General features: G+C 39.9%; 1 protein-coding gene across 1 annotated transcript; it reads right to left on the reverse strand.

Annotated features, from left to right (window-relative positions):
* Window positions 1-2,658: 2,658 nt before the first annotated feature.
* On the reverse strand, window positions 2,659-22,582 carry TYRP1 (tyrosinase related protein 1). The gene is made up of 7 exons (XM_042452200.1): window positions 22,166-22,582; window positions 18,907-19,229; window positions 16,225-16,429; window positions 13,372-13,539; window positions 8,560-8,739; window positions 4,129-4,275; window positions 2,659-3,120 (listed from the first exon to the last, which is right to left on the reverse strand). The coding sequence occupies exons 1-7, from the start codon at window positions 22,527-22,529 to the stop codon at window positions 2,915-2,917; spliced, it is 1,593 nt and encodes a 530-aa protein (XP_042308134.1). The 5' UTR covers window positions 22,530-22,582; the 3' UTR covers window positions 2,659-2,914.
* Window positions 22,583-23,096: the final 514 nt, after the last annotated feature.

Raw genomic sequence — 23,096 nt, forward strand, 5'->3', positions numbered from 1 at the left:
ACCCCTTTACTGGCCGGATCAGGGTTGCAGCCAACTCATGCCGCAGTCCCGATCTGGCCTCAAGAGAGCACAAAAAGGAGCCACAAAAAGGCGTGCCATCAGCGCAGCTTTATGATGCCCCTTTGGTGCTGAATCATGATGGTGTCATGGAGGGGTGTCATGATAGTGCACACTGTGTGGACAAGCGTGTGTCAATTTGGCAGCCTGGGGGCAGGGTTAGGATGTCCAGTGTGCGGACACTGCACTCTAACTCCACCCACAGGCCAGAACAAAGAGCTGGTCTGCATTGGGCCTTAGTAAGAATATTTGAAAGCTACAAACTGTTGGTCTTTTGGTCCCAGAAACATACAGTGGTCCCTTTCCTTACGCAGGGGATCTGTTCTGGACCTCCCCCCGTGTAATGGAAATTCTGCGTATGCTCGAGCCCCACTAAAGACAATGGGGCTTGTGTCTGTGGTGGTGCATGGCGGTACACGGTGTGTGCGCCATGAGTGTATGCACCATTACTCTTTCTAGCACGTAGCACCACTTCTTCTAGCATGGCTTTCAGCATATATAGTGCCCGCGTATGACGCGGATGCACTATACTTCTTCCATCCACCTGTTTCTTTCAACAACAGATGAGGCAACAGCATGAGTATAAGTTGGCAACTGAAATACATGTTATATGCATCTCCCACCAATGACTGAAGCCATATTCTGTAACTATATATACAGTGGGCCCCTGGTATCCACTAAGAGTTTAATTAATTAATTTGTTTTATTTATATACCGCTATTCCAAAGATCATAGTGGTGAACAGCAAGTAAGCTAATTAGCAAGTAAGCTAATTTGCCCCCAACAGTCTGGGTACTCATTTTAGCGACCTCGGAAGGATGCAAGCCTGAGTGAAGCTTGGGCCCTTTTGCTGGTCCAAGATCCCCCATGAATAGCAAAATCCATGGATGCTCACGTCCCATTAAAAACAATGGCACCATAAAATGGTGTTCCTTATATGAAATGGCAAAATCAAAGTTTGTTTTTTGGAATTTATATTTTTTGGAATATTTTCAAATTATGGATGCTAGTATCCTTGGATAAAAAAATCTATAGATATGGAGGGTAGACTATATATTAAAAAAAATTACAGTCATATCACCAAACAGGTACCAGTCACTCCACAAAAGCAATAGTGTTATTCCTCAAAAAGTTGCAGCCATAATGTATAGTAGTTATACTTCACTCATTGGGAAAAGAAATTAGTTGCAAGTAACCAGTGGCAAGTTTTCATAACTAGTAACTTCCAAACTCTATGAAGGAATTCTGCATCTCAGAGACATAATCCCCCCAAACAGAAAGTAATAGAGAAGGGTTCATCAAAATGTCCATCAGCACAAGGAAGCAAAATACTAGCATATGTAATGTCTGTACATATAATAACAGTGAGTTTTTAAAACAATTGAAATATGTTTGACCTTTGTAATTTTAGCACATTCAGTTGGTCCTTCTTAATTTTTTTAAACACGGATTCAAGCATCCATGGTTTGAAAATGTTCTCAAAAAAAGTATAAATTTCAAATATCAAACCTTAATTTTCCAATTTTTATAAGGGACACCATATTGCTATGTCATTATATTTAATGGGACTTGAGCTTCCACGGATTTTGTTATCCATGGGGGATCTTGGAACCAAACCCCAGCGTATAACAAGGGTCCACTGTATTTCAATTCTTTTCTTCCTCAAAATGAGAAATTATAATTCTTCTATCTGTACAAATATTTCCTGTCCATAATCCCCTTTATGCAATGGTTTTGTAAAGGGATTGTTTTTTTCTAGGTGAGGGAAAAATTAAACTGTTCTCTGCCCTGCCATCTTGTGGCAGCCTTATGTAAATGGCCTTCACTTGATATATATATTTAAAGCATGTGAAAGAAGTGCACATATTTTTGTTCTAGGCATATAAAAATAAATTATTATTTTTAAAAGAAGAATTTATATAGACTGAATATTATTCAAGAATGGAAGAATGGAGATTATCAGACAAGGGCTAGGATGCCCCTGTCCCATCCTTTCCCCATCCTTCCTGTGCGATCATGGGAAGGACTTTCAGACAATGTTGTTCTGATCTGGATATTGTCCCATCCGGGAAGTGCAAATAACAGTGATTGCGTGAAAGACTTTCATATGCTGTCATGCTGTTCCTGTCATTGTCACATCAGTGAGCTGGAATTGTCCCATCCTTGCCCTTCATTTTGCATTAATGGAATAATCTGGTAATGCAATTCAACTTCACTGACAGGTTTATGACAAGATCAGCTTATCAAGTGTGAATGTCAGGTGTGAATTTAACTACAGGCTGATGCTACTAAGAGAAAATAAAGACAATTTTGAATTAGAACAGTGTTTCTTCACTTGGTCACATGGCTTATTTCTTAGCCAAGCAGGGATCACAGAGAGCAAACAGAGACTACCTTAAGAGGTGACCAGCTGTGCACTCTTTCATTGTAATCCACAACAGATTATTGAAAGGATGAGCGTTTGTCAATAAATGCTTCTAAGTCTCTCTGCCATTTCATCTGCACCCAAAATCTTACCATAATTTGCCTCATGAACAAGAAAAGGATCAGTTTCTAGGAAAAGCTAAAACAGAAGAAACATACACAACACTTAATTTAAGACATTGTTAAATGGTTGCTAGTAGACCCTTAACAGCCTGGAGAAATGCCAGTCATTTATTTCATTTTATGAATGGAAATGAAGCAAGTGGAGCCAGTGGGAATTCTGAAGAACAAAGAAAACATGTTACAGGTACAAATCTCTTGAGATTTCCATGGTATTAGGAAAGCTAGCAAAATTTGTCACTCTTAATATCTTTTATTGTCAGATAGACCAGAAAGAGCAGGCACTAGAGAAGGTGTACAAGCAGCTGCTGTTTCACACAACTGACTGGCTTGGGGTTGGTATGCTGTCATAATCATCTGAATAGGCCTGATATTGGTCATTGAGAAGAGGCTGATGAAGGTCATCATCCCTCCGTCTGGCATGAACTATACACGTGGCAACAGCAAATATAATTGCAACCAGGATCAAGGCTGTCACAATTGCAATAGTTATGATCTCAGTGATGTGGAGAGCCCGAGCTAGAAAGACAACAGAAGAAAGCACAGAGGGTTACAATCTTGAAAGGTGTAGATCAGGGATGGGGAACATGTGGCCCTCCAGATAGTTTTGTACTGAAACCACCCCTTGTTGGCTGTGGTAAATGGGGGATGATGGTGGTTGTAGGCACCAAACATCTGGGACTTGGTTGAGGGCTATCTGCATAAGGGCCACCCTAATGTAGGTAGAAGTCTAACCAACCTAAATACACTGCTTTATAAATTCTGATGATACCATATACCCGTCTCTGTTGTAGATTAGGAATTGCAGCTACTTTTTTTTTTTAAGAGTAGGGCATCAAGCCCACCCAAAATCCACTGCTGCCACCCTAGTTGCCTGAGAAATTCTGACACCATGGAGCCCTCTCAAATCATAGGGCCTGCAGACTAGACCTCCTGGAAAGCCTAGAAGAAAAGAACAACCTTTGCATTGCCATTGAATTGAAACAAGCAGGGCCAATAGAAAGAGACAAGAGGGTCTCCTATGTAAGGCCGACATGTTGCCCATCCTCACACTAGATGTTACTTTTCTGGATTATATTCTATTAAGATACCTAAATCCTACAACAGCAGATTTGACTATCATAAGCTTTTGCAGACTATAGTCTGCTTCATCAGATACATCAGAAGTGATCTTCAATCCACAAAAGCTTGTGCTAGAAATTTCTTTTCCCCAGTCAGTATCAAAGGTGGCACTGGATTTATATATGTATTTTAATGCTAGAGCAGAAAAAAATACTCCCCTCACCACACCTGTGTTGCTTGCGTGACCTGTCCTTACAACACAGATGAGTGGGGGATCCAGTATTTTTTATGGGCTTTCCCTATTATATTATGGAAATGGTCCAAGTCAAAGCAGCCGTGGAAAGGAGAATAGTCCTTGTTTCATGCATAGTACATTTGTAAATGGTAAACCAACATTTCATCCATTTAATCAGAGAAGGAGAAAACATAGTCTATGGAATAATGAAAAGAGGTTGCACAACTTACCTGGCCATTGAACTTCATAACTGTAACCTAGATTTTCTGGTGCTGTAACAAACATCTCATTGTTGGTCACTGGAGGCCAGAAAGGTACCATGTTGTACTGCCTGTTATGCCCAATGGGGGCATTCTCTAGAGGGTATATTGAAATATCTAAAGGAAAAAGAAACAAAGAGTTTTTGTTCTGTTTCAAGAACTTGGCATAGGCAACTTGTTATAGTTCTTCTCCATATGAACCAGTTTCTTATTAGTTATGACTGAAGCCTGATGTTTGTTGGGTTTAAGAGTATGTTCAAGGATGGTCCATCAATCTAAAATCCATTTGATGAATGTGGGCATAGGTAGCAACATTTATGAAATAACAATCACAGGGACATTCAAATGACATTGAGCAGACTTTTAGTCCCACAATACTGGGACATTTTACAATACATTGTAAGAAGGTGGTTACTATAAAGAAGAAGAAAAACAAACTCTCCTTTTTGCACATGCTGTGACTTCTCAGTGTTTAGGGCAGCATCGGGAACAGGCCTAATACCATTCTCTATAATTTTTTCAGTGCTTCCAGACACATACTTTTATCATACAGTCATGCCTTCATCATGGAATTGTCAATGAGTCCAGGACAAGTTTGGCAGAATATTCCCAGTTAATCCTCTACTGCCCCACTTTTTCAGCTGCTTTTAAATGTCTCTTCTTCTCACTTTCCCACTTTATCCTTGCTTATTTTAGTTGCTGCAAACTGAATTCAAAGTGTCAAAGTACTTTGTACACAATTCACTCAACAGGATGAAGGAGAAGGAGTCTTGCATTTCCCAGTCAGCTCATTTAGATTTTTTATGTTTTACAGAATTTCATAAATTCAGAAAATAAATTGCAGGGTTTCTTTGCTTCAAGTAATAGTTTTATATATTCTTCCTCATTAATAGCATTTGCTTTCTTGTTGCCTCATGCTTTTAACTGCACTTTGATGCTGCTCAGCTATATATGTCTAGGCATTCATCTGTGAAATGTTGAAGGATATGCAACATCACCTTCTATTTGGAACCATTTCATGCTTTCTCACTGATTCTTTTTTCTATTTGTAAGCACCCTTTGTTAAGCAGAGGATGCTATACTATAGAAGGGATGTGTCTGGCTCAGTCACTATGAGAATATGCATCTATGGGTAGCTGTGTTGGTCATGTGGCAAAGTAAAATAACATCTAAAATCAGCAAAACAGTGATACCTTTATTGGATCAATAAAATGCAAAATGCACAAAATACATGTTGCAAGCTGATTAGTGAGGCCTGTTAGAACCACAGATACTTTAAATTAATGCTTTCACCCCTAGCAAAACCCCAAAGCCTTTGTTTTAGAGAATGCTATAGTGAAGAGTCCCTGTGGACTGGGAAGGCCATTTCTAAAATGCGTTCAAATCACAAGGGATACCAGTGACAGAAGTGGCCAGATCGACTAAATTCATTCCCTTCTATGTATGCACGTGGCCTGAAGTACATTCTCTCCTATTGCCATGTGATTCTATAAGGGAAACCTTGGTGCAGTACAGTGATGAAAAACGGAGCCCTGCCGGCACCTGTTTTCTCTCTGCAGGGAAGCTGCAGTTGCCAAACCGCATGGCTTCCCTGTGGAGTAAAAAGAACCTGCAAAAAGAAGTTCTTTTTACGCCATAGCTGCAATGTAACAAGTGCGCCACTGGAGCACTTGTTATGCAAGTGCTGCACGGTGCTGTGCGGATGCTGCGTGGCAGTTGCGTAACAATGGCGGCACCCATGTGTACAGGGCACCGCCATTTTGACGCCCTCATCAAGTGCTAGGATTGAGGGGCATCCGGAAGCGCCACCCTGAGGCAATGTTAGCATGTGACGAGGGCGTTGGAAAGGGCCAGTGTGTACCGGCCCATTGAAAAAAACATAGTAAGGAGCAAAGGAGGCCTGCCTCCATAGGAACATGGAGACAGGGACAACACTGTTTTGTTATTTTTCATATGTGTAGAAAGTTGTATCATAATATGCTATCTCTTTTTGAGCATTTTTAAATTGAGTGTGGCAGCAGCATGGATAATGAAAATGGAAAGGAAAGGGAAAAGAAAGACACAGAGGCAGTTTACATGTAAACTATAAAGTACATGCTGTGGGATGATATGAAGCAGCATGAGAAAGCATTCAGAGATATGTGGACTAATACACATAGAATGGAACAGATGAACAGATCAGGTGTAGAGAATTTTCTAAAGTTCATGGTAATTTAGGAAGCAAATATAATTGTCCCCCATTCATAATGAGTTATGTCAATCCAGCCATGCATTCAAATCCACCCATGCTGAACACTCATATGTGGCTTTTTGTTGGTTGGTAATAGTGGATAAGTTATTGCAGACAGAAAACTAGAAATCATTTGTGGTCTTTTCTAATAAACATCAGAAGATACTCAGTTTACCCTAAATGCAAATTAGAAAACCACTGTGTTTAAACTGGCTCTGGAGGTTATATGGCGTATTCTCTTTCCCTCCTTTTGACCTGCTTTTTCTATACCTTCATTTTGCTCTGCCTTTGTCCAGACCTACAAAGATGCTGCCTCTCTCCTACTGTGCCATCGGCTTTTCTCTTGTATCTGGTAGCAGAAAACGACATGAACTTACGTGGTTTTGTGACAGTAGCAAATAGACCTTTGCAACTTGACAGAATTGCTGCTGGACTTGGGATGAAAAAGCATCATGGTAAGATCCCTTCCCCCCAAGACTTCCTTCAAATGTGTGCCAAGCAGCAATAATTGTGCTGCTTTTCTTTTCTGTTCTCTCTCTCTCTCTCTCCCCGTGTGTGTGTGTGTGTGTGTGTGTGTGTGTGTGTGTGTGTAGAATTATGGATAGCCATGCCTGACCTACATTTGTGAAGTTATAAGATGGAGTGGAGAGACCAGGTAACTACTTCTGTTATTCTGATCACTCAGTATGGGAAAATATTGGCTATTAGTTTTGGGCAACTTCAACATCCCTCTTGAGCCCGGTATGACAAAACTACCAGGTGTGGCTCAGGAGTTCACGGAATCCATGACAAACGTGGGCCTATCTCAATTAGTGTCTGGGCCCACACATTGTGCAGGTCTTACCCTCAATGTGGACTGAAACTGAATCCAGACAAGATGGAGGTACTTGTTGTTGGGCCCCTAATCGAGGTATAGAGATATGCCAAGTGGTCCTGGATGGGGTCACAGTGCCCATGAAGGACTGTGTTTGCAGCTTGGGGGTGCTCCTGGGTTCGTCGCTTCAGATGACAGATCAGATAAATGCGACAGTCAGGAGTGCTTCTTATCAGCTTCAGCTGATATGCCAACTGCGTCCCTATCAAGATGAATCTCTTCCGACAGGCCTTCCCTGAATAATCTACTTGGGCACCTGCTGTTATGAGCCCTCTATAGACTATCCCTAGACACCCATCATCCTGCTTCTGAATGTTTTAATGATTGAACTGTATTTTATTATTGCTGTGTGGGAATGAATATGTTGCTTTGTTGAAGGAAGGGAGGGGACAGTTGGATTAATTTTTAGTGTATGAATTTTATTACTATTGTAAACTGCCTTGAACATTCTGGAGAGGTGGGATATAAATAAATTATTATTATTATTATTATTAATTAAAAATGCCACCACATCATGTGATTTCCTGCTATAATGTATTCCACATCAGACAGGTAGCAATAATGTGGGAACATTGCCCTTCCAAAAAGGGTCTCCCCCCAGTGTAATTATATTTCTCTCCCCCCCCCCCCAAATTACTAGCACTGCAGAGTGGGAGACAATGGAGATTATTGCACCGCAATTCGCCCACAGGATAAATGTGGGATTTAACAGTCAAAGACAGATTTTATTGCACTGCCCTGTAGCTTGAAAAGCTGTACAAGAAGCCTGGAGAAGTGCAGATTGCATACGGGTTGCATATTGCTCCACTATGTGGCAGTGCAATAGAATCTGCCTTTGACTGTTAAATCTCTCATCTATCCCGTGGGCCAATTGGTGGTGCAATAATCTCCAACGAAAATCATTCACACCTAAAAGTCTTTTATTTGCTGTGTTCCCATTTCTAAATACTCAATCAAGATTTAAGTTACCACAATACTAAAACTTTGGAGAGTAAAAACAATTGCATGTGTGTGTGTGTGGGGGGTAATCAGAGTTTTTACTGGGGGCACTTTTGTGCCCTGCTCCATAGCTATACTCCATTCTACAACAAATACAAGAATGGTTTCTCTGGCTACATTTCATTCTGTTTCAGGAACAGTTGGGAGAAGATGGTTTCATGTCACTAAGGACTGAACACAACTGCACCATTGCAACAAGATCAGAGCCACACATTGGTATAGACCAACCTGAGGGCCTGGCCGGATTATCTTGTGTGCAACACTAGATGGGAATTAGGTAGATAAAAGAACGCCTCACCAGCATTGTGCCTCCTTAGCCATTCATCAAAGAGAGCATCAGTAAAGGTGTGCAGGAGAACAAAAATGGGATCATTTGGAGACAGATGGGTTTGCCCTCCCGTGCCATTCAAAAACAGATGGGCCAGGTTATGAAGACTGCGTACCACTGGATCGTACTTTCCAGAAGGATGGCTGTAGCCTGTGTGAAGGAATGAAGAAGGTACATGTTGGAAATTAAAAATGGAAATCGTGCACTATTCCCAGCTGGATACAATTTTATCTGGCACAAGCCCAAGCAACTATCTTAACTTATTCAAGAAAATTACGCAGCTCCTCCTTAACATATGGCTGCTATTTCCCTAGATGTGTCTATTTTGAGATTAACAAAACCTGAGCAATGTGGTAATACTTTGAGAATGAAAAGTGACATACTCATTCATCTGTTTGCTGTGCAAGCAAAGGGAAGTGTTGCACCCTGGTGGAGAAATGCAAAAATCTGTTTTCTAGCATTGAACAAAGGCTATTGCTTTTGGATCAAAATGGCAGCGAACATAATTGAAACCACCACATGCATGTTCTAACTGCTGACACAAATGTCAAGATGCTCTCATGCTTCTTAATGGGCCAGCTGTTTCTTCTGCTCAACAGATGTCTTTTTCTGAATGTCTGCCAACAGATGGACTTTGGAAAGGGACCTTATGCTTCAGAGGGCTAAGAATTCTCAATTCTGATTCACTAGCACCACAAAACTAAAGCATGGAATGTAAGAATCTCAGTTGTCAGATGTAAAATACTCTTTGGGGGGGGGGGATAACCACAATATAGTACAGTATAATTTAGTGTTATTTTCCTAATATATTGCATGAGTATTCCTTATTTTGAACTTCATTCCTGCAAAAATATCATGCCCCCAGACCTTGAACTTTTTAACTTCTTTGTCAAATGCCTCATATTACACTGCAACTCTGTCACCAAATATATTTTTGACTCTGTCCCTTCTCTTTTAGACCTTTCCCAATGTAGCATATCAAAGTCATTTCTAACTGTAGCTCCAGGAGTAAACAGGACCATTTACTATCATCCTTTATGTACTTCTCTCTTTACCTCCACTTTTTGTCTGCTCTGCTTCCAAGAGTTTATATGGGGAAGTCTTACAGAGAAAAGGCATCTTATCTTACTTGCAAAACTTTGTAAAGCACCATGGGCTTCAATACTGACAACTGAGAAAGTGAACAAAACATGAAATGCTGTGCATGTACTAACAACTGAAAATGTGTCTTTTGTTCCTAGGAATGAAACGATTGCAAGCTTGAGTATCAGGACAAAGGGAGACAGAAGCAGAATTATAGGGCTCAGGAGTTGGATAAATATTGTGAGACCACAGCTCCTTAGTTCTGATTCTTCAGAGAGTTGTAGTCTAAAATGTAATTTGTCCAAACATTGTTCCTCTGTATCAGTTAGATTGCTGAGGTGGTATACATGATTCTGGGAGCCATAGGATAGCAAGTTGTTTTGTTGCCTCAAAGTATAATATGTGAGGGAATCTGACTTGACCTAGAGATTTCTGTCTCTTTTCTCATGAGCTGATATAGTTTTCAAGACTGTAAAAAAGCAGCAGTGATTTGTATCATAATGCATTTGTCCTGGACATTGGAATTAGATGAATGCCACACATCAGCTTTTTGACATCAATTTAGAAGAAAGCAAAGCAAGAACATGTGTCTAGTTTTGAGCCAATAATATTGCTACATCATTGAAGTGCTGTTCAAAATTCTGTTTTATCTGGCTTAATTGTATCTAACTCCAACCCAGAGTTGCTGTAAAACCAGTAAATAATACTGTATGGAAATACATAGGGATGGAAATATTGTTTGCTATTTGTTACCTCACTGACAAATTTCTCAGTGTTTAGGGAAGAATATGGCATTTGTGAAGCTACTGTGAGATTCTTTGCACTTAAAATTTCTGTCTGAAATATATATTTCTGTATAGAAATGTATTTTATGCAATCAAAAAAACCTTGTACATTTCTGCACAGGAAACGCATATTTCTGCACAGAAAAAAATCATCATAGGAAAAAATGTTTTCTGCACAGAAGAACTTCTACACTACACTTATTTCTACACAGAAAACCCCACATATATTTCAGCATGGGCAGTTCATATTAAATGTGTTTTCTGGACAGAAAAAAAAACATTTATTGCTGCACAGAAATTATATTTCTGCACACAAAGTATTTTCTGCCCAGAAACTCATGGATAGATCTGTACAAAAAGCATACCTCCTCCACAGAAAATTTGCTCTGCACAGAGGTGGAGGGGGGGGGGGATGAAACAGAAAAACTGTCTGGGAACTGCTCATAAATCTGTGTTCTCATTCACTGGGGAGAATACTGCAGGCTTTACTTATTCTTGCCCAAAAGAGTGAAAGACAGAAATGTCCATGCCTTGAAATACACAATTTTTAAATTGCTGGTTTGGTTTACAACTTAGCTTTTCTCTAGCAACCCCTTCCCCCATGTCTTATTTCACTTAGACAAGAGTGAAAATATTAAAAGTTTAATAAATCAGTTTTCTGTAGCTAGTATGCATCACATGGGCAATATATCTCCATCTGTAAATACTCATGTTTACCCTGCCTGCTCCATTCAGGTTTCAAAGGACATGTACCTACTGACATTTAAATATGCAACGTGTTGTCCACAAACAGTATGAGTGTGTGTGACAGAAAACATCTGTGCACCTGTAGCTCTTATGTTTTTTGCCAAAAGCCTGGAGCTTCCTTAAACATAACTGAATTAAACATACTGGCTGGAATCCTATTAGGGAGTTATGAATGTGCAACCTAGAGTCACACTCTAGGCCACATTTTCTCAGTCTGGTCATACTTTCTCAGCTTCTGAGGGAGGCACTTGTCAAGGTTCACCTTAGGGTCACCATAGGGTTCATCATAAGTCAGAAATGACTTGAAAGCACATTCATTATTGTGTGTCTTCAAGTTGTTTCCAACTTATGGTAACCCTAAAGTGATCCTTTCATGGGGCTTTCTTGGCAAGATTAAGATTTAGAGAGGTTCGCCACTGCCTTCCCTTGAGGCTGAGAGTGTGTGTGATTTGCCTGAGGTCACCCAGTGGGTTTCATGGCCAAGTTGGGAATTGAACCTTGGTCTCCAGAGTTGTAGTCTAACACAAAAACCATTAGACCACATTGGCTCTCTGTTTGATATTCACAATCCCTATATGGTGACTAGTCTAGGGGACATATGGGGAGCATGAAAATTCTCCAAACCCCACTTTCCTGGAACCAGCTGTGACGATTGACAGGAGTCCATTCCCTTGTAGCTTAGGAAGCTGCTGACAGGTGTTCTTACTCCCCTTCATATAAGCAATCTCTGTGGTGAGAGGGAATTGTAACAGGGTTCATGCTTCTGCCTGTTGTAATGCAGGTTGCTCACTGAAGGGCAGGGACATCACTCGGGCATTTGCAGGGGGTGTAGACTGCAACGGGTGACACCACAGAGGGGATGTCACTCAGTGTACTGGTGAGGAGGGGATGTCTTCCGGATCTGTCCAGTCTGGTGGCCAGACGGGAAAGCAGATTGCCTCTCTTTCCCACCCAGCCAGTAGCTCTGTCAGACCCAAAAAAAGGCTTTTGAAGAGAGGTGGAGAATTATTAAAAAATGGTCCACACACAGTGTCAAATAAAGTAGGTGTGCCACTGTAGGATGGGGTAAGAATGTCAGCCAGTTGCCTCCCAATTGACATGGGAATAGACAGACTCCTGTTGATTGTGGCAGCGGCTTCTCAGCAATAGGAAATGGAGGGGTTGAGCCAAGAGACACTGTGTAGCTCTATAATTTACAGTAGTTACAGATTTTAAACTGCCCAATAGGATTATGGCCACTATTTTTGCAGGAACGAGGTTGGATACCTGTAACAAAAATAGGGTGTTACATGTTAACTTATTGAATTCTAATATGGAAGGATTTTTTTTTAAAAAAAAAGTTTTCTCTCCATTGGCTGAGATTCCAACAGTTTTGTGCATTTTGTTTACATTTTGGGATTAGTTGAAAAGATTTGGCAGGGTTTTTTTGGAGCAAAAAAAATGTTTAAACAACCACCTTGCTTTCTGTACATAATGGTATATAAAACTTTGTGTTTTTTTTTTTTTTTTTTTTTTTTTGCTGTTACTGCTGATGATAAAAAATAGCTCTGATCTTTTCATTTTTGTGTAGGAGGGAAAATATGGGTTTGACCATTTTTTTTGACAGAATGTCTCGATGTACTGAGAACCCCTTTATTGACAAGGGTGACAAAAATGCATCTCTATGTTAAAGTCAGGATTACTTAAACACTTTAAAAATGCATTGGGTAACATAACAGGATTATATGCCTGTGTATACTGTATGGTGAATCAATGTTTCAGAATGAAAAGCATTGGTTACATGAATCTACTATTTAGCAGATGAGAATAATAACTGTCGAGGCTGAAATGAAATCACATTATTTGCTTTGATTTTCATGAATGGGGGAAAACTAATATGGCAAATGTTTTGTATTTTTTGTTATTACCCATGTACTCTTTTCTGACCTATTTCAGTTTGGGAAAGCCTGGTGAATAACTTCAGGGTATGTTCTCTCCTTCTATTGGTTTCTGGACCTTAAGGATAAATTCCTCATATAATGATGGGTGTTTTGTGGGGAAGGAGAGAAGAGGAAGTGATTTTCTAAATGGCTTTGTGCTGCAAGAGGATTTGACTGGTTTTCAACTCATGGCAAACTGGATGAGCAGAGCAGATTGTCCCCCCAGCTTTTGTCTGACAGTTACTTGCCTTCCAACGAATTACGAAAACTGTCTGTTGAATTTGAATAGAATGGCGGCGTATCAAATAGTCCGACTTCTAAGCAAAGAGCAACATCCTGTGGCTCAGGAAGGCGCTGCACCATTGGCCGGGCAACATTTCCAGCAGGGTTTCGTCTAATTGGACCACCTTCTGTGCCTGGCAGAGGGAAGAAAAGAAAAGAAAGAAGGCAAGGTTGGAAGTGTTACGGGGGCCTAGGAAATTGCAGCAGCCTTACATAGTTTCTGACTAAAAATATCTTTGAATTATCCATGTGCATCCCAGGAGCCCTTCAAACATTTCAAGTACATTACAAGACATTACACTGGAGTTTCCATTTTCTCTTTAATTTCTATTTTGCGTTGTTTGCTTTCATTTTTATGGTTGTCAGTATGTAATGTTACAAAGTGCTATTTAGGGCATAATGTAATGCTTGGCTTGTACCTTTATTCCCTGACAATAGAGTTTTAAAAACACATTACAATTCATGCTGTATTGTTAGGTAAACCTGCCCCTAAATTCACCCATTTTTTAACTTCTCCTATAAGGAAGGCATTTCTTTTGTCGCAATCTGTCTCAAAATGCTTAGGAATTTCTTTTTTTTGGGGGGGTGCATTTTTGAGCTGACCTTATGGTTGTGCGGTGAGGTAGATATTGTGAAATTTGACTGTTCATATTACATTACATACCATGAGCCTGCATGGTATAGTGGTTTGAATGTTGGACTATGACTTTGGAGAATAGGGTCTGAATCTCAGCTTAGCCACATAAACCCACTGAGTGACATTGGGCAAGTCACAGTCTCTCCGTCTCAGAGGGAGGCATTGCCAAACCCCCTTTGAAGAAACCTGTCAAGAAAACACCATTACAGTGGTACCCCGGGTTACGAAATTAATTCGTTCCGCGGCTAATTTCGTAACCCGAAATACCTTCGTAAGCCGAATTCCCATAGGCGCTAATGGAAAAATAGCTCTCTGCTGCCCTCCGGTGGCGGAAAATAGCGCCGCGGTTTTTTTCGTAACCCGAAGAAACCTTCGTAAGCCGAAGCAATAAATCCCTATGGGATTTTTTCGTATCCCGAAAAATTCGTAACCCGGCGCATTCGTATCCCGGGGTACCACTGTATAGGTTTGCCTTAGGCTCTCCATAAGTCAGGAATGACTTGAAGGCATACAACAACAAATTACGTATATCTCGCTTCATTGCTCTGGAGCCTTCCCACTTTCTGACCTGAAAAGGCCCCAAGAGACAGCCCTCTGGGCTTTAACCAAAGTTTGGGAAGCTTAAAGAGGCTGCAAACATCTTGGGAGGTAATGAGATATTGAAGACAGCACACTGACACTTCGTAATTAGCCACATTGTAAGTAAGGTAAGCTCAAGAACTCTGCTCACAAGAACTTCAGCTACATTCGCTTCTCTTTTGAACAACCCACCTTCCAAAACAATTTCTTTTCTTCCAAATTGAACATGAAAAGTCAAACAAAATTTCGGCACAGTACTAACTGCAGTGATTTTTAAGTGGTAGCAGCACAATTTTCAGACAAATAGAACGGCTGGGGTGGGATGTTATAGCTTTGTTCCTTTGAAAACAGTTGAATAGCAGTGAGTTGGTAGATCACAGTGATGCTAAAAATCACTGCTTGCTTGTAAGATTGAGTGTGTGTCTACACTGTAGAAATAATGCACTCTGACATCACTTTAAGTGCTGTGACTTTGTCCTATGGAATCCTGGGATTTGTAGTTTTACAAGGTCTTTAGTCTTCTCTGCCAAACAGTGCTGGTTCCTCACCAAACTACAAATCACAGGCTTCTCAACCTCTGACCAAGATTTTCAAGCAGCCCTATTTCACCTTGCAGTGACTTGCCATTAGATACTTCTGTTTGGTTTCTGGAATTATTAGTGTGAATAAAAAAAGGTAAAGGTTTTCCTTTGACAAGATTGTATAGTCATGTCCGACTGTAGGGGATGATGCTCATCTCCATTACTAGCCGAAGAGCCAGTGTTGTCAAAGACGACTTCACGGTCACGTGGCCAGCTGACTGCATGGAATGCTGTTACCTTCCCACAAAAGTGATACCTATTTATCTAACTGGACTTTTACATGCTTTTGAACTGCTAGGTTAGCAGAAGCAGGGACTAGTGATGGGCTTCAAACTGCCAACCTCCCAATCTTGCAGTCGTCAGAGTCAACTTCTTAACCACAAACCACTGCATCCCCCTATTAGTGTGAATATATGCCACTACATACCAGCAAAGTTTGAGTTTACACATGTTTGGTGGGGAAATGTTCAGATGGGTAAGAATTACATTTGCTTCTGCCCACTTGTCTTCAGCCTTGCCTGTTGTGTTCTTCCCTTATACTGTTTCTTTAGTCTTGCCCACTGCCCCTTGTCACTTGTCACTTTGGAATTGATCCCTAGGCTAAAAAGACTTCTGCCTCTCTGAAAAACATTGTCAGTGTTTGTTTGAGTGTCCAGTATGGTGGTGTGGAATTCTCAAACTCATGCAAGTCACTTTACATGGCTGGTTCTTAAATAAGGGATAAGCAAGATCCATTTGCCCAAAACCCTATTTTTTCCATGCTGAGGTGACATCAGTGAGAAAAATGAACTTTCCTCTGCATCAAAACCTGGGGCGTTTCACATAATATGTGACTTAATTAACAGAAAGAGTTAGTTTTATTATTTAGAGTTAAGAATAATATGTAACTTATTCCTCTGGCAACATTACGTGGTGGGTTTTGTACCTAAGCCAAGTGGGATCTGTAAGAGAGATTGGAATCTTTTAAAATATCAACTTTGGGAAGACAAGGGTCTAATTACCCTCCAAGAATTAAGACTTACTGTTGCATACGGTTCCCAAGGTGTCATAGTCATCAACACTCTCACACAAAACACGCCACTGAGAGAAGGCAGAGTTTTGGCTTATTAGATTGGCATCAAAGTTGCTTCTAGCTCCCATGAGTTCATCTGTGCAGATGTCACAAGTGTTTCTACCTGTTGCAAAGTTCCAGTAGGGAAGTGCAAAAGAAGCATCCCGTATCATGTCCTGGAGAATAGAACAATGGATTAATTGTGAGTTGTGTTGTGCTACAGCTGAAATTCCAAACTTGTTATGACATTGGCATTAAGGTGCAGGCAAGGTTCTCAACATCTTCTTCCCATGTCTCATGGGCAAAGACTGAAAGTGTATCTGTACTAGATGGAAATAGCAGTTTTGTGTTATTTCAACTCTCGTACTTCCATCCTTCAAAATCTGGGATTTATACAGTCGGACCTCTATTCCATGAATTCTGCATCAGTGGATTCAACCAACCATGGTTTGAAAATATCTACCAAAAAACAAGCAAACAGAACCCAACTCTCCCAAAAAGCTAACCTTGATTTTGCTATGTTATATAAGGAACACCATTTTATTCCACATTGTATATAATAGGACTTGAGCATCCTCAGATTTTAATATCCACAGGGGGTCCAGAAACCACACCCCAGTAAATGGCCCACTGTAGTTGGGTGAGGTATTTAGAATTCAGCATCACTTTACTCCCACCATGGCAGAGGTGGCATGGCTCACAGAGTGGAGTGGCAAGTTGGAATGACAGCATGAGTTACCACACTGGAGTGACACCAACCCTAATGTTGCCACTCTGTTGTGACACTCTCCATGTTTCTCAGAAGGTGTTTGTCCAAGTTTTCCTCTGAGAAATGTTAGCTTAGGGGCTGTACAGACAGACTGTAAGGGGTGGTGGGACACTGCCCCTTTCTTACCTAGATCAGGGCCGTGGCAAACTCATGCTTTGGCCCCAATCTGGCCTTTCGAGGGTGCAAAAAGGAGCTACAAAAAGCGGCTCCTTTTTGTGCCCTCAAAAGGGTGCCATAGCCATGTTGCTGAGGCTATATGGCTCTCCTTTGGCGCTGCATCGTAAGGACACAGTGCTGGAAGAGTACCGTGATGCCATGCGCCATGTGGAGTGGCATGTGGCATCAGGGTGCCCTGGGGGATGGAGTCAGGTGTGTGTTGTGAGGACGCTATACCCCAACTCTGACCCCATGCTGGCTTTAATGGCCAGTGTGTACAGGGCCTGAGTTAATAGTGACTAAAATAATATTGCTAATTCATACTGGTGAATGGAAGAAACAATGGGCTAAAAGAGGACTGGAAGAAATATGCTTTGTTTAATAATATTGAACAATAATAAGTATGCATTTGAAATATTCTGCCCTGTTTGCAAGTAGCAAAAGAGAGAGGTGGTGATGGTGGGAGTTCCCCAGATATTCTTGTTACGTTTGCTGGAGCCAGGAAGACAAAGAAAGAAGGAAGGAAGGAAGGAAGGAAGGAAGGAAGGAGGTTCTGCAGTGGTTGAGGAGAGGTAGGGAAAGGAAAATCTGAAGAAAAATATTTTTGATAAAATTTTGAGTAGCTCTATAAGGACCTCAAAATCCTTGCCCTTTAACCAAATGTAGGTTTTAAATTGGGGGAAAACAAAATTCTCTTCGTTCTGCCTCCAATTTTTTGAGGCAATTATGTTTAAGAACAAGACTAACCTACTCTTCTGCAATCTGCTGTTGAGCTAAGGCACAAAAATCAGTGCCCCTACTTTCCCTTCTTACAGTGCTTAATCTCTAGACCAGACCTGGGCTGGATAGCCCTTCAAATAGAGGACTGTCTCCTAATAGAAAATGTAGAAAGAACTATCCTTTGTAAACTCAAAAGGACTATGCTCTGTAAACCAGGACACATGGCCTCTCTAGCCAATAGTATTTTGCAGTCTTCCTAAATTCATATATAATATTCTGTGTTTTATCTTTTTTCTTGGCAACATTAAACATTAACCTGTTCACAAGCCTGGCCACGAAGTGAATTTTTCTGATCATATCCAACGACTTTCAGTTGGAACATGGACTCAAAGTAAGACATACTGAAGCCTATCTGCTCCTTTGCACACATATGGAGAACATGTGACCCTCTAGATATAAGACTGCAATTCCCAATATCCTTCACCATTGGCTATGCTAACTAGCACCTTAAGCCCTGTCTTAACTTTACATTATTGTTGCCATTATTTGACATCAAGTCAATTTCAATTTATGGTGACCCTGTAAATGAGAAAACTCCAAGAGTCCTGATCATCTGCCTTGCAAAGCCAAGGTTGTGATGTCTCTGACTGCGTCCATCTACCTGTAATGCAGTCTCCCTCTTTTTTCACTGGTTCCTATTTTGCTAACCATTATCATCTTTGACAATGAGTCACATCAACTCATGATATGTTCAAAGTATGACAGCCTCAGTTTAGTCATCTTGTCTTCTAGGGAAAGTTTAGGACTGATCTGCTTTTTGATCTATTCATTTATCTTTTCAGCAGTACATGGTGTTAGCAGAAATCTCCCCCAGCACCACATTTCAAATGCAAATGTTAGGTGTTGTTCCCCATCTCAATCCATGGGAAGAAGTGAGTAAGAAACAACAACAACAACAACAACAACAACAACAACAACAACAACAGATATGGAATAAAGAAGCTTTACCTGAATGTCTTTTTCTAGCTGTATCAGATGGTATCTGTGCCAAGTGAGAAATGCTGGCCCTTCATGGGAGAAATCAATTCCACCAAAACTCAGCTGCCCTGGGCCAAGGAATGTCTTTTTGACAGAGTAGTAATGGGACCACACAAAGTAGTTATAGATGGTTATATTTTCAAACTGTGGTGTATTGCCATCAGGGCCTAGTATCTCTTCCCGTCTCCGGATGGCAATTACAATGTCAGGATGCACTGTGCTCTTGGCTTGTTGCAGGATTCTTAGGAATCGATTCCTTTCATCGTTGCTGAGATCCAGAATGTTTCTTCTGACTAAAGATTAAACAAATAGTACTAAGGAATAAAACCAAATAGAAATAGACAATGCACATTTATTAGTTTCCTATTTAAAAAAGAACATCCATGTCAGTTAAAACCAGGCATTCAAAAATCAGAACTCTCTTCCTGCAGAATTATGGGTTTATTGTAAACATTCATCAATAAAGGTATATGTAAAGATAAAGATTTTCCTTTCCTTTACATGATACAATGTAATTATTTCACAATGGGAAATGAAATTCAGATTTCACCTGAGAATTGGAATTCTATGAATGCATTTATCACTTGTTCTAAAAGGGAATAGTAAATTTTGATTAGTCCCACAGTCTTTCTAGGACATATTCAGTATTTACCAATTAGCACATCATCTTTTTACAGAACTCTTTCTTCCACAGACCAAAGGAACTTTGTTCATGTCCAATATTTACTTCGTGCATACAAATAGGAGTATAATTTTGTTTGTTTAATCACATTTTTTGTGCATTTCTTTTAACAAACATAATTTATACAACATTTGTTAGAGTGTCAATTTTGGAAGCAATTTACTGCCTAATATAATGCTTGTGTTTATTTTTCCGTAGCATGTGTATGTCATGTGTATTTTTCTTTAACACACACACACTTTTGTACACAGTTTTTGAGTTGTGAAATTTATTGAAAAATTCTGCAAATGTAGATATTTGTGTGCTGGTGCTTTCCATCATAGCTTGTTCTGTCCATATTATCTATCTTTCTATCATGTATAGAAAGAGAATGTATATATTCCACATATGTGGTTGTTGTGTCTTCAAATCATTTCCGACTTATGTCAACCCTAAGGTGAGCCTAACACGAATTTCTCTGAGGCTGAGAATCTGTGACTTGGCCAAAATTATCCAGTGGGTTTCCATTGACAAGTGGAGAATAAAAGGCTGATCTCCAGAATGCTAGTCTCAAATCACTGCACCACACTGCCTTGTCACATATTTCACATATAAGCTCAAGGTAAAGGAAAAAATTCATGTGGAATGAATATCTCCTCCATCTGTGGTCTACAGTAATATCAAAGGTTTTATGGGACAATACAGTGGTTTCCTCAGAGATTGTGAATTATGTGCATGATTATGTCATCATCCCTGTTAATCAAAATGGGCTGGCATCTCAATCCTACATGTCCTGTTACCATTACAACTCTGAGAGAGAATGCTTGCTTTAAGTCAATATTTGCCATCTGCAGATTTTATAAGCACTTGTGTGGGGTTTGCATAGTTGCATGTAACAGGATGTCTGATTGATCAGAAGAACCCGTTTAGTGCTACTTCAAGTGGTGTTTTTTGGACTGATACTGGTCCAGAAGTCATCAGCTGCCAGTCTGTGGCAAGCTTACAGAAAAGGCTAAAACAGCTGCAGTCAATGGGCACAAAAATGGTACCAGTCTTTGGCACATAATGAAAACAAATTGTCAGCCTCTCACATCAGAGAGCTGGGGAAGCACTGAACTAATTGTTACATCCTTTATTCCAAACCAAGTAAAGGAAAGTCATAATAATGGATATTATTAATGTTGTAATAACAGAAAGTTGTAGTAATGGAAGCCACAAAGTTGATGCTTACATCTAAATCTTTTGAATATTTTTATTGTTGGATAAACAGAAGAAAGAAGAATCTCTGAATAATAAATTTGGCTTTAAGGTCTCAACATTATTGTTGTTGTTGTTCTTGTGCCCCTTCAAGTCATTTCCAACTTATGGTGACACCAACTTGACTCTATCACAGGGTTTTCTTGATCAGATTTGTTTGGAGGGAGTTTGCCTTTCCCTCCCTCTAAAGCTGAGAGAGTGTGACTTGTCCAAGGACACCCATGGGTTTCCATGGCCAAGCAGGGAACCGAACCATGTTCTACAGAGTTATAGTCCAGTGCTCAAACCACTACATTATTATATACAGTTCCAAAAGTCTATTTCCACCCATTTATACTTTACAAGGAAAATTACCAGGCATTGCTGGCTGGTACCATATTGAAAAATTAATGCAGTTTGACACCACTTTAACTCTCATGGCTCCATTCTATTGAATCCTGGGATTTGCTGTTCATTATAGCACCAGAGTTCTCTGAGAGAAAATACTAAATACATCACAAAACAACAAATCCCAGAATTCCATAGCCTGGAGGCATGGGAGTGAAAGTGATGTCAAACTGCATTAATACAGTAGTGTAAATGAAAATATTGATGATTTTGCTTAAAACATGAATGAAAGAGGTCTGAATGATAATTCCTACAATCCTTAAAATTTGTTTTATGCCAAATTCTCTACAAACTTGACCCCATTTTCTAAACAAATGCTGGAGTTTGCCAATGGGTCCCAAATGTATGAAAATATTGTGGACACCAACCTCGTTGTAAATACCATGTTTGATTAAAAAAAGGCAGTTCATAAATATGTATTCAAAAACAAAAAAAATGTACAAAAATTTGAAGTCTTTGTTCAGGAGGTAACTGGACCTTTTGACAGAATGTAACCCAAAACTTTGAATTTTTGTCATTGGATAACGCATCAAGTTTGGTGATTCTGTAATAAAACATGTAGACTTCTGTAGTATAGATGCTTTAAATTATTAAAAGTTGTTATAGTAATGATGATTATTATAATTATGATAAATTATATAAATTAGATTTGCCAAAAATATACTGCTTTTCTTTCTCATAAAGTGTCTCAAAATGTCTGCTGTGAAAATATATAGCAACAGAAATTTATTGTTGATTGGCTTGAAAATTCACAGACATTTTGAAAACTGACTAATTAATCATCATTTTTAACGAGAAATATCAATATTAGGTGATAAATATCCTGAAATCATCACAGAAAAGGAAAGCATCTTTTTGCCCCAAAGGCATGACAAATGAATATTAAGTTCTTTTTTTTGTTATTGTTGTTATTGTTCTCCTTACCTATCTGAATCGGCTGATCACACACAGGTCCAGTCCAGCCCGGTCGGCAGGATCCACAGTTATAACCTGCAAAATTTCTGTTGCATTGGCAGGTTCGGTTGAAGAAGCGTAAAGGCCACTGCTCACGGTCGTCTCGGCCATCATGCATGTACTGAGGTCCATGGGGTCGTGTGTCTGCCATCACTTGGACACATTGACCCCTTCCAGTAGATGATCCACAGCGGTCTGAACCAGGTACTACCACTGAAAGCAGGTCTGGGCAACATTCACCACTTGTCAGTGCTGTGACTGTAGCACACTGCCGGGGGAACTGGGCACTAATTTCTCTAAAAAAGGTGAAGAGCAATAGTATGGCTAGATGCATAATAACACTCCAGATTAAGCAAAGCCAAGGATTCCAATGTTGTCTCTCTTCTGATGAGCAGGTATCCAGAAAATGTTCTTACTTTCTTTGAAGCGATGTAAGTTCTGAAATGGAAGAAGAAGAGGAAGAAAATTACAATGCCGCACAATATGCCACAACACATTCATTGATAAGAAACAGGCTCTTGTCAGCTCCAGGTTTATTTATCCCGTTTTGGATAGATAGCTTAATGCAATCATTGTTTGGATTGTTTTATGACTATCAGCGTAATCAACCACAAAATCAGAATGTCAGGACTTTGGAAAAGTGACAACAAATCCAGACTTAATGGACGTACAAGCTACCATATAAATCCTTAGCCAAACGGAAGATGCAAATACACTGACTGATAGTCCAAAGGAATCCATTAAACTAAATTGCTTAATGAAAGCACCTTTACTCCGAGAAGACAGAGAATCAGTGTATCTCAGTAACTTTTAACACAAATACTTCTGTGAACATTCCCTTCTCTTCCTCAACACAAGCAATCACAACTACATTTATGTATTATCTGTACACACTTTTTCA

The sequence above is a fragment of the Sceloporus undulatus genome, chromosome 2 (assembly GCF_019175285.1).
Source record: "Sceloporus undulatus isolate JIND9_A2432 ecotype Alabama chromosome 2, SceUnd_v1.1, whole genome shotgun sequence".
Taxonomy (NCBI): Eukaryota; Metazoa; Chordata; class Lepidosauria; order Squamata; family Phrynosomatidae; genus Sceloporus; species Sceloporus undulatus.

Excerpts from the sequence above, each read along its gene's own strand:
- TYRP1 (XM_042452200.1), bottom strand. The coding sequence starts at position 22,529 with ATGCATCTAGCCATACTATTGCTCTTCACCTTTTTTAGAGAAATTAGT. Across the intron at positions 8,740-13,371 it reads TTTTCGTAATTCGTTGGAAG|GCTACAGCCATCCTTCTGGA; the intron begins GCAAGTAACTGT and ends TCCTTCACACAG. Across the intron at positions 3,121-4,128 it reads TTATGAAGTTCAATGGCCAG|CTCGGGCTCTCCACATCACT; the intron begins GTAAGTTGTGCA and ends TTGTCTTTCTAG.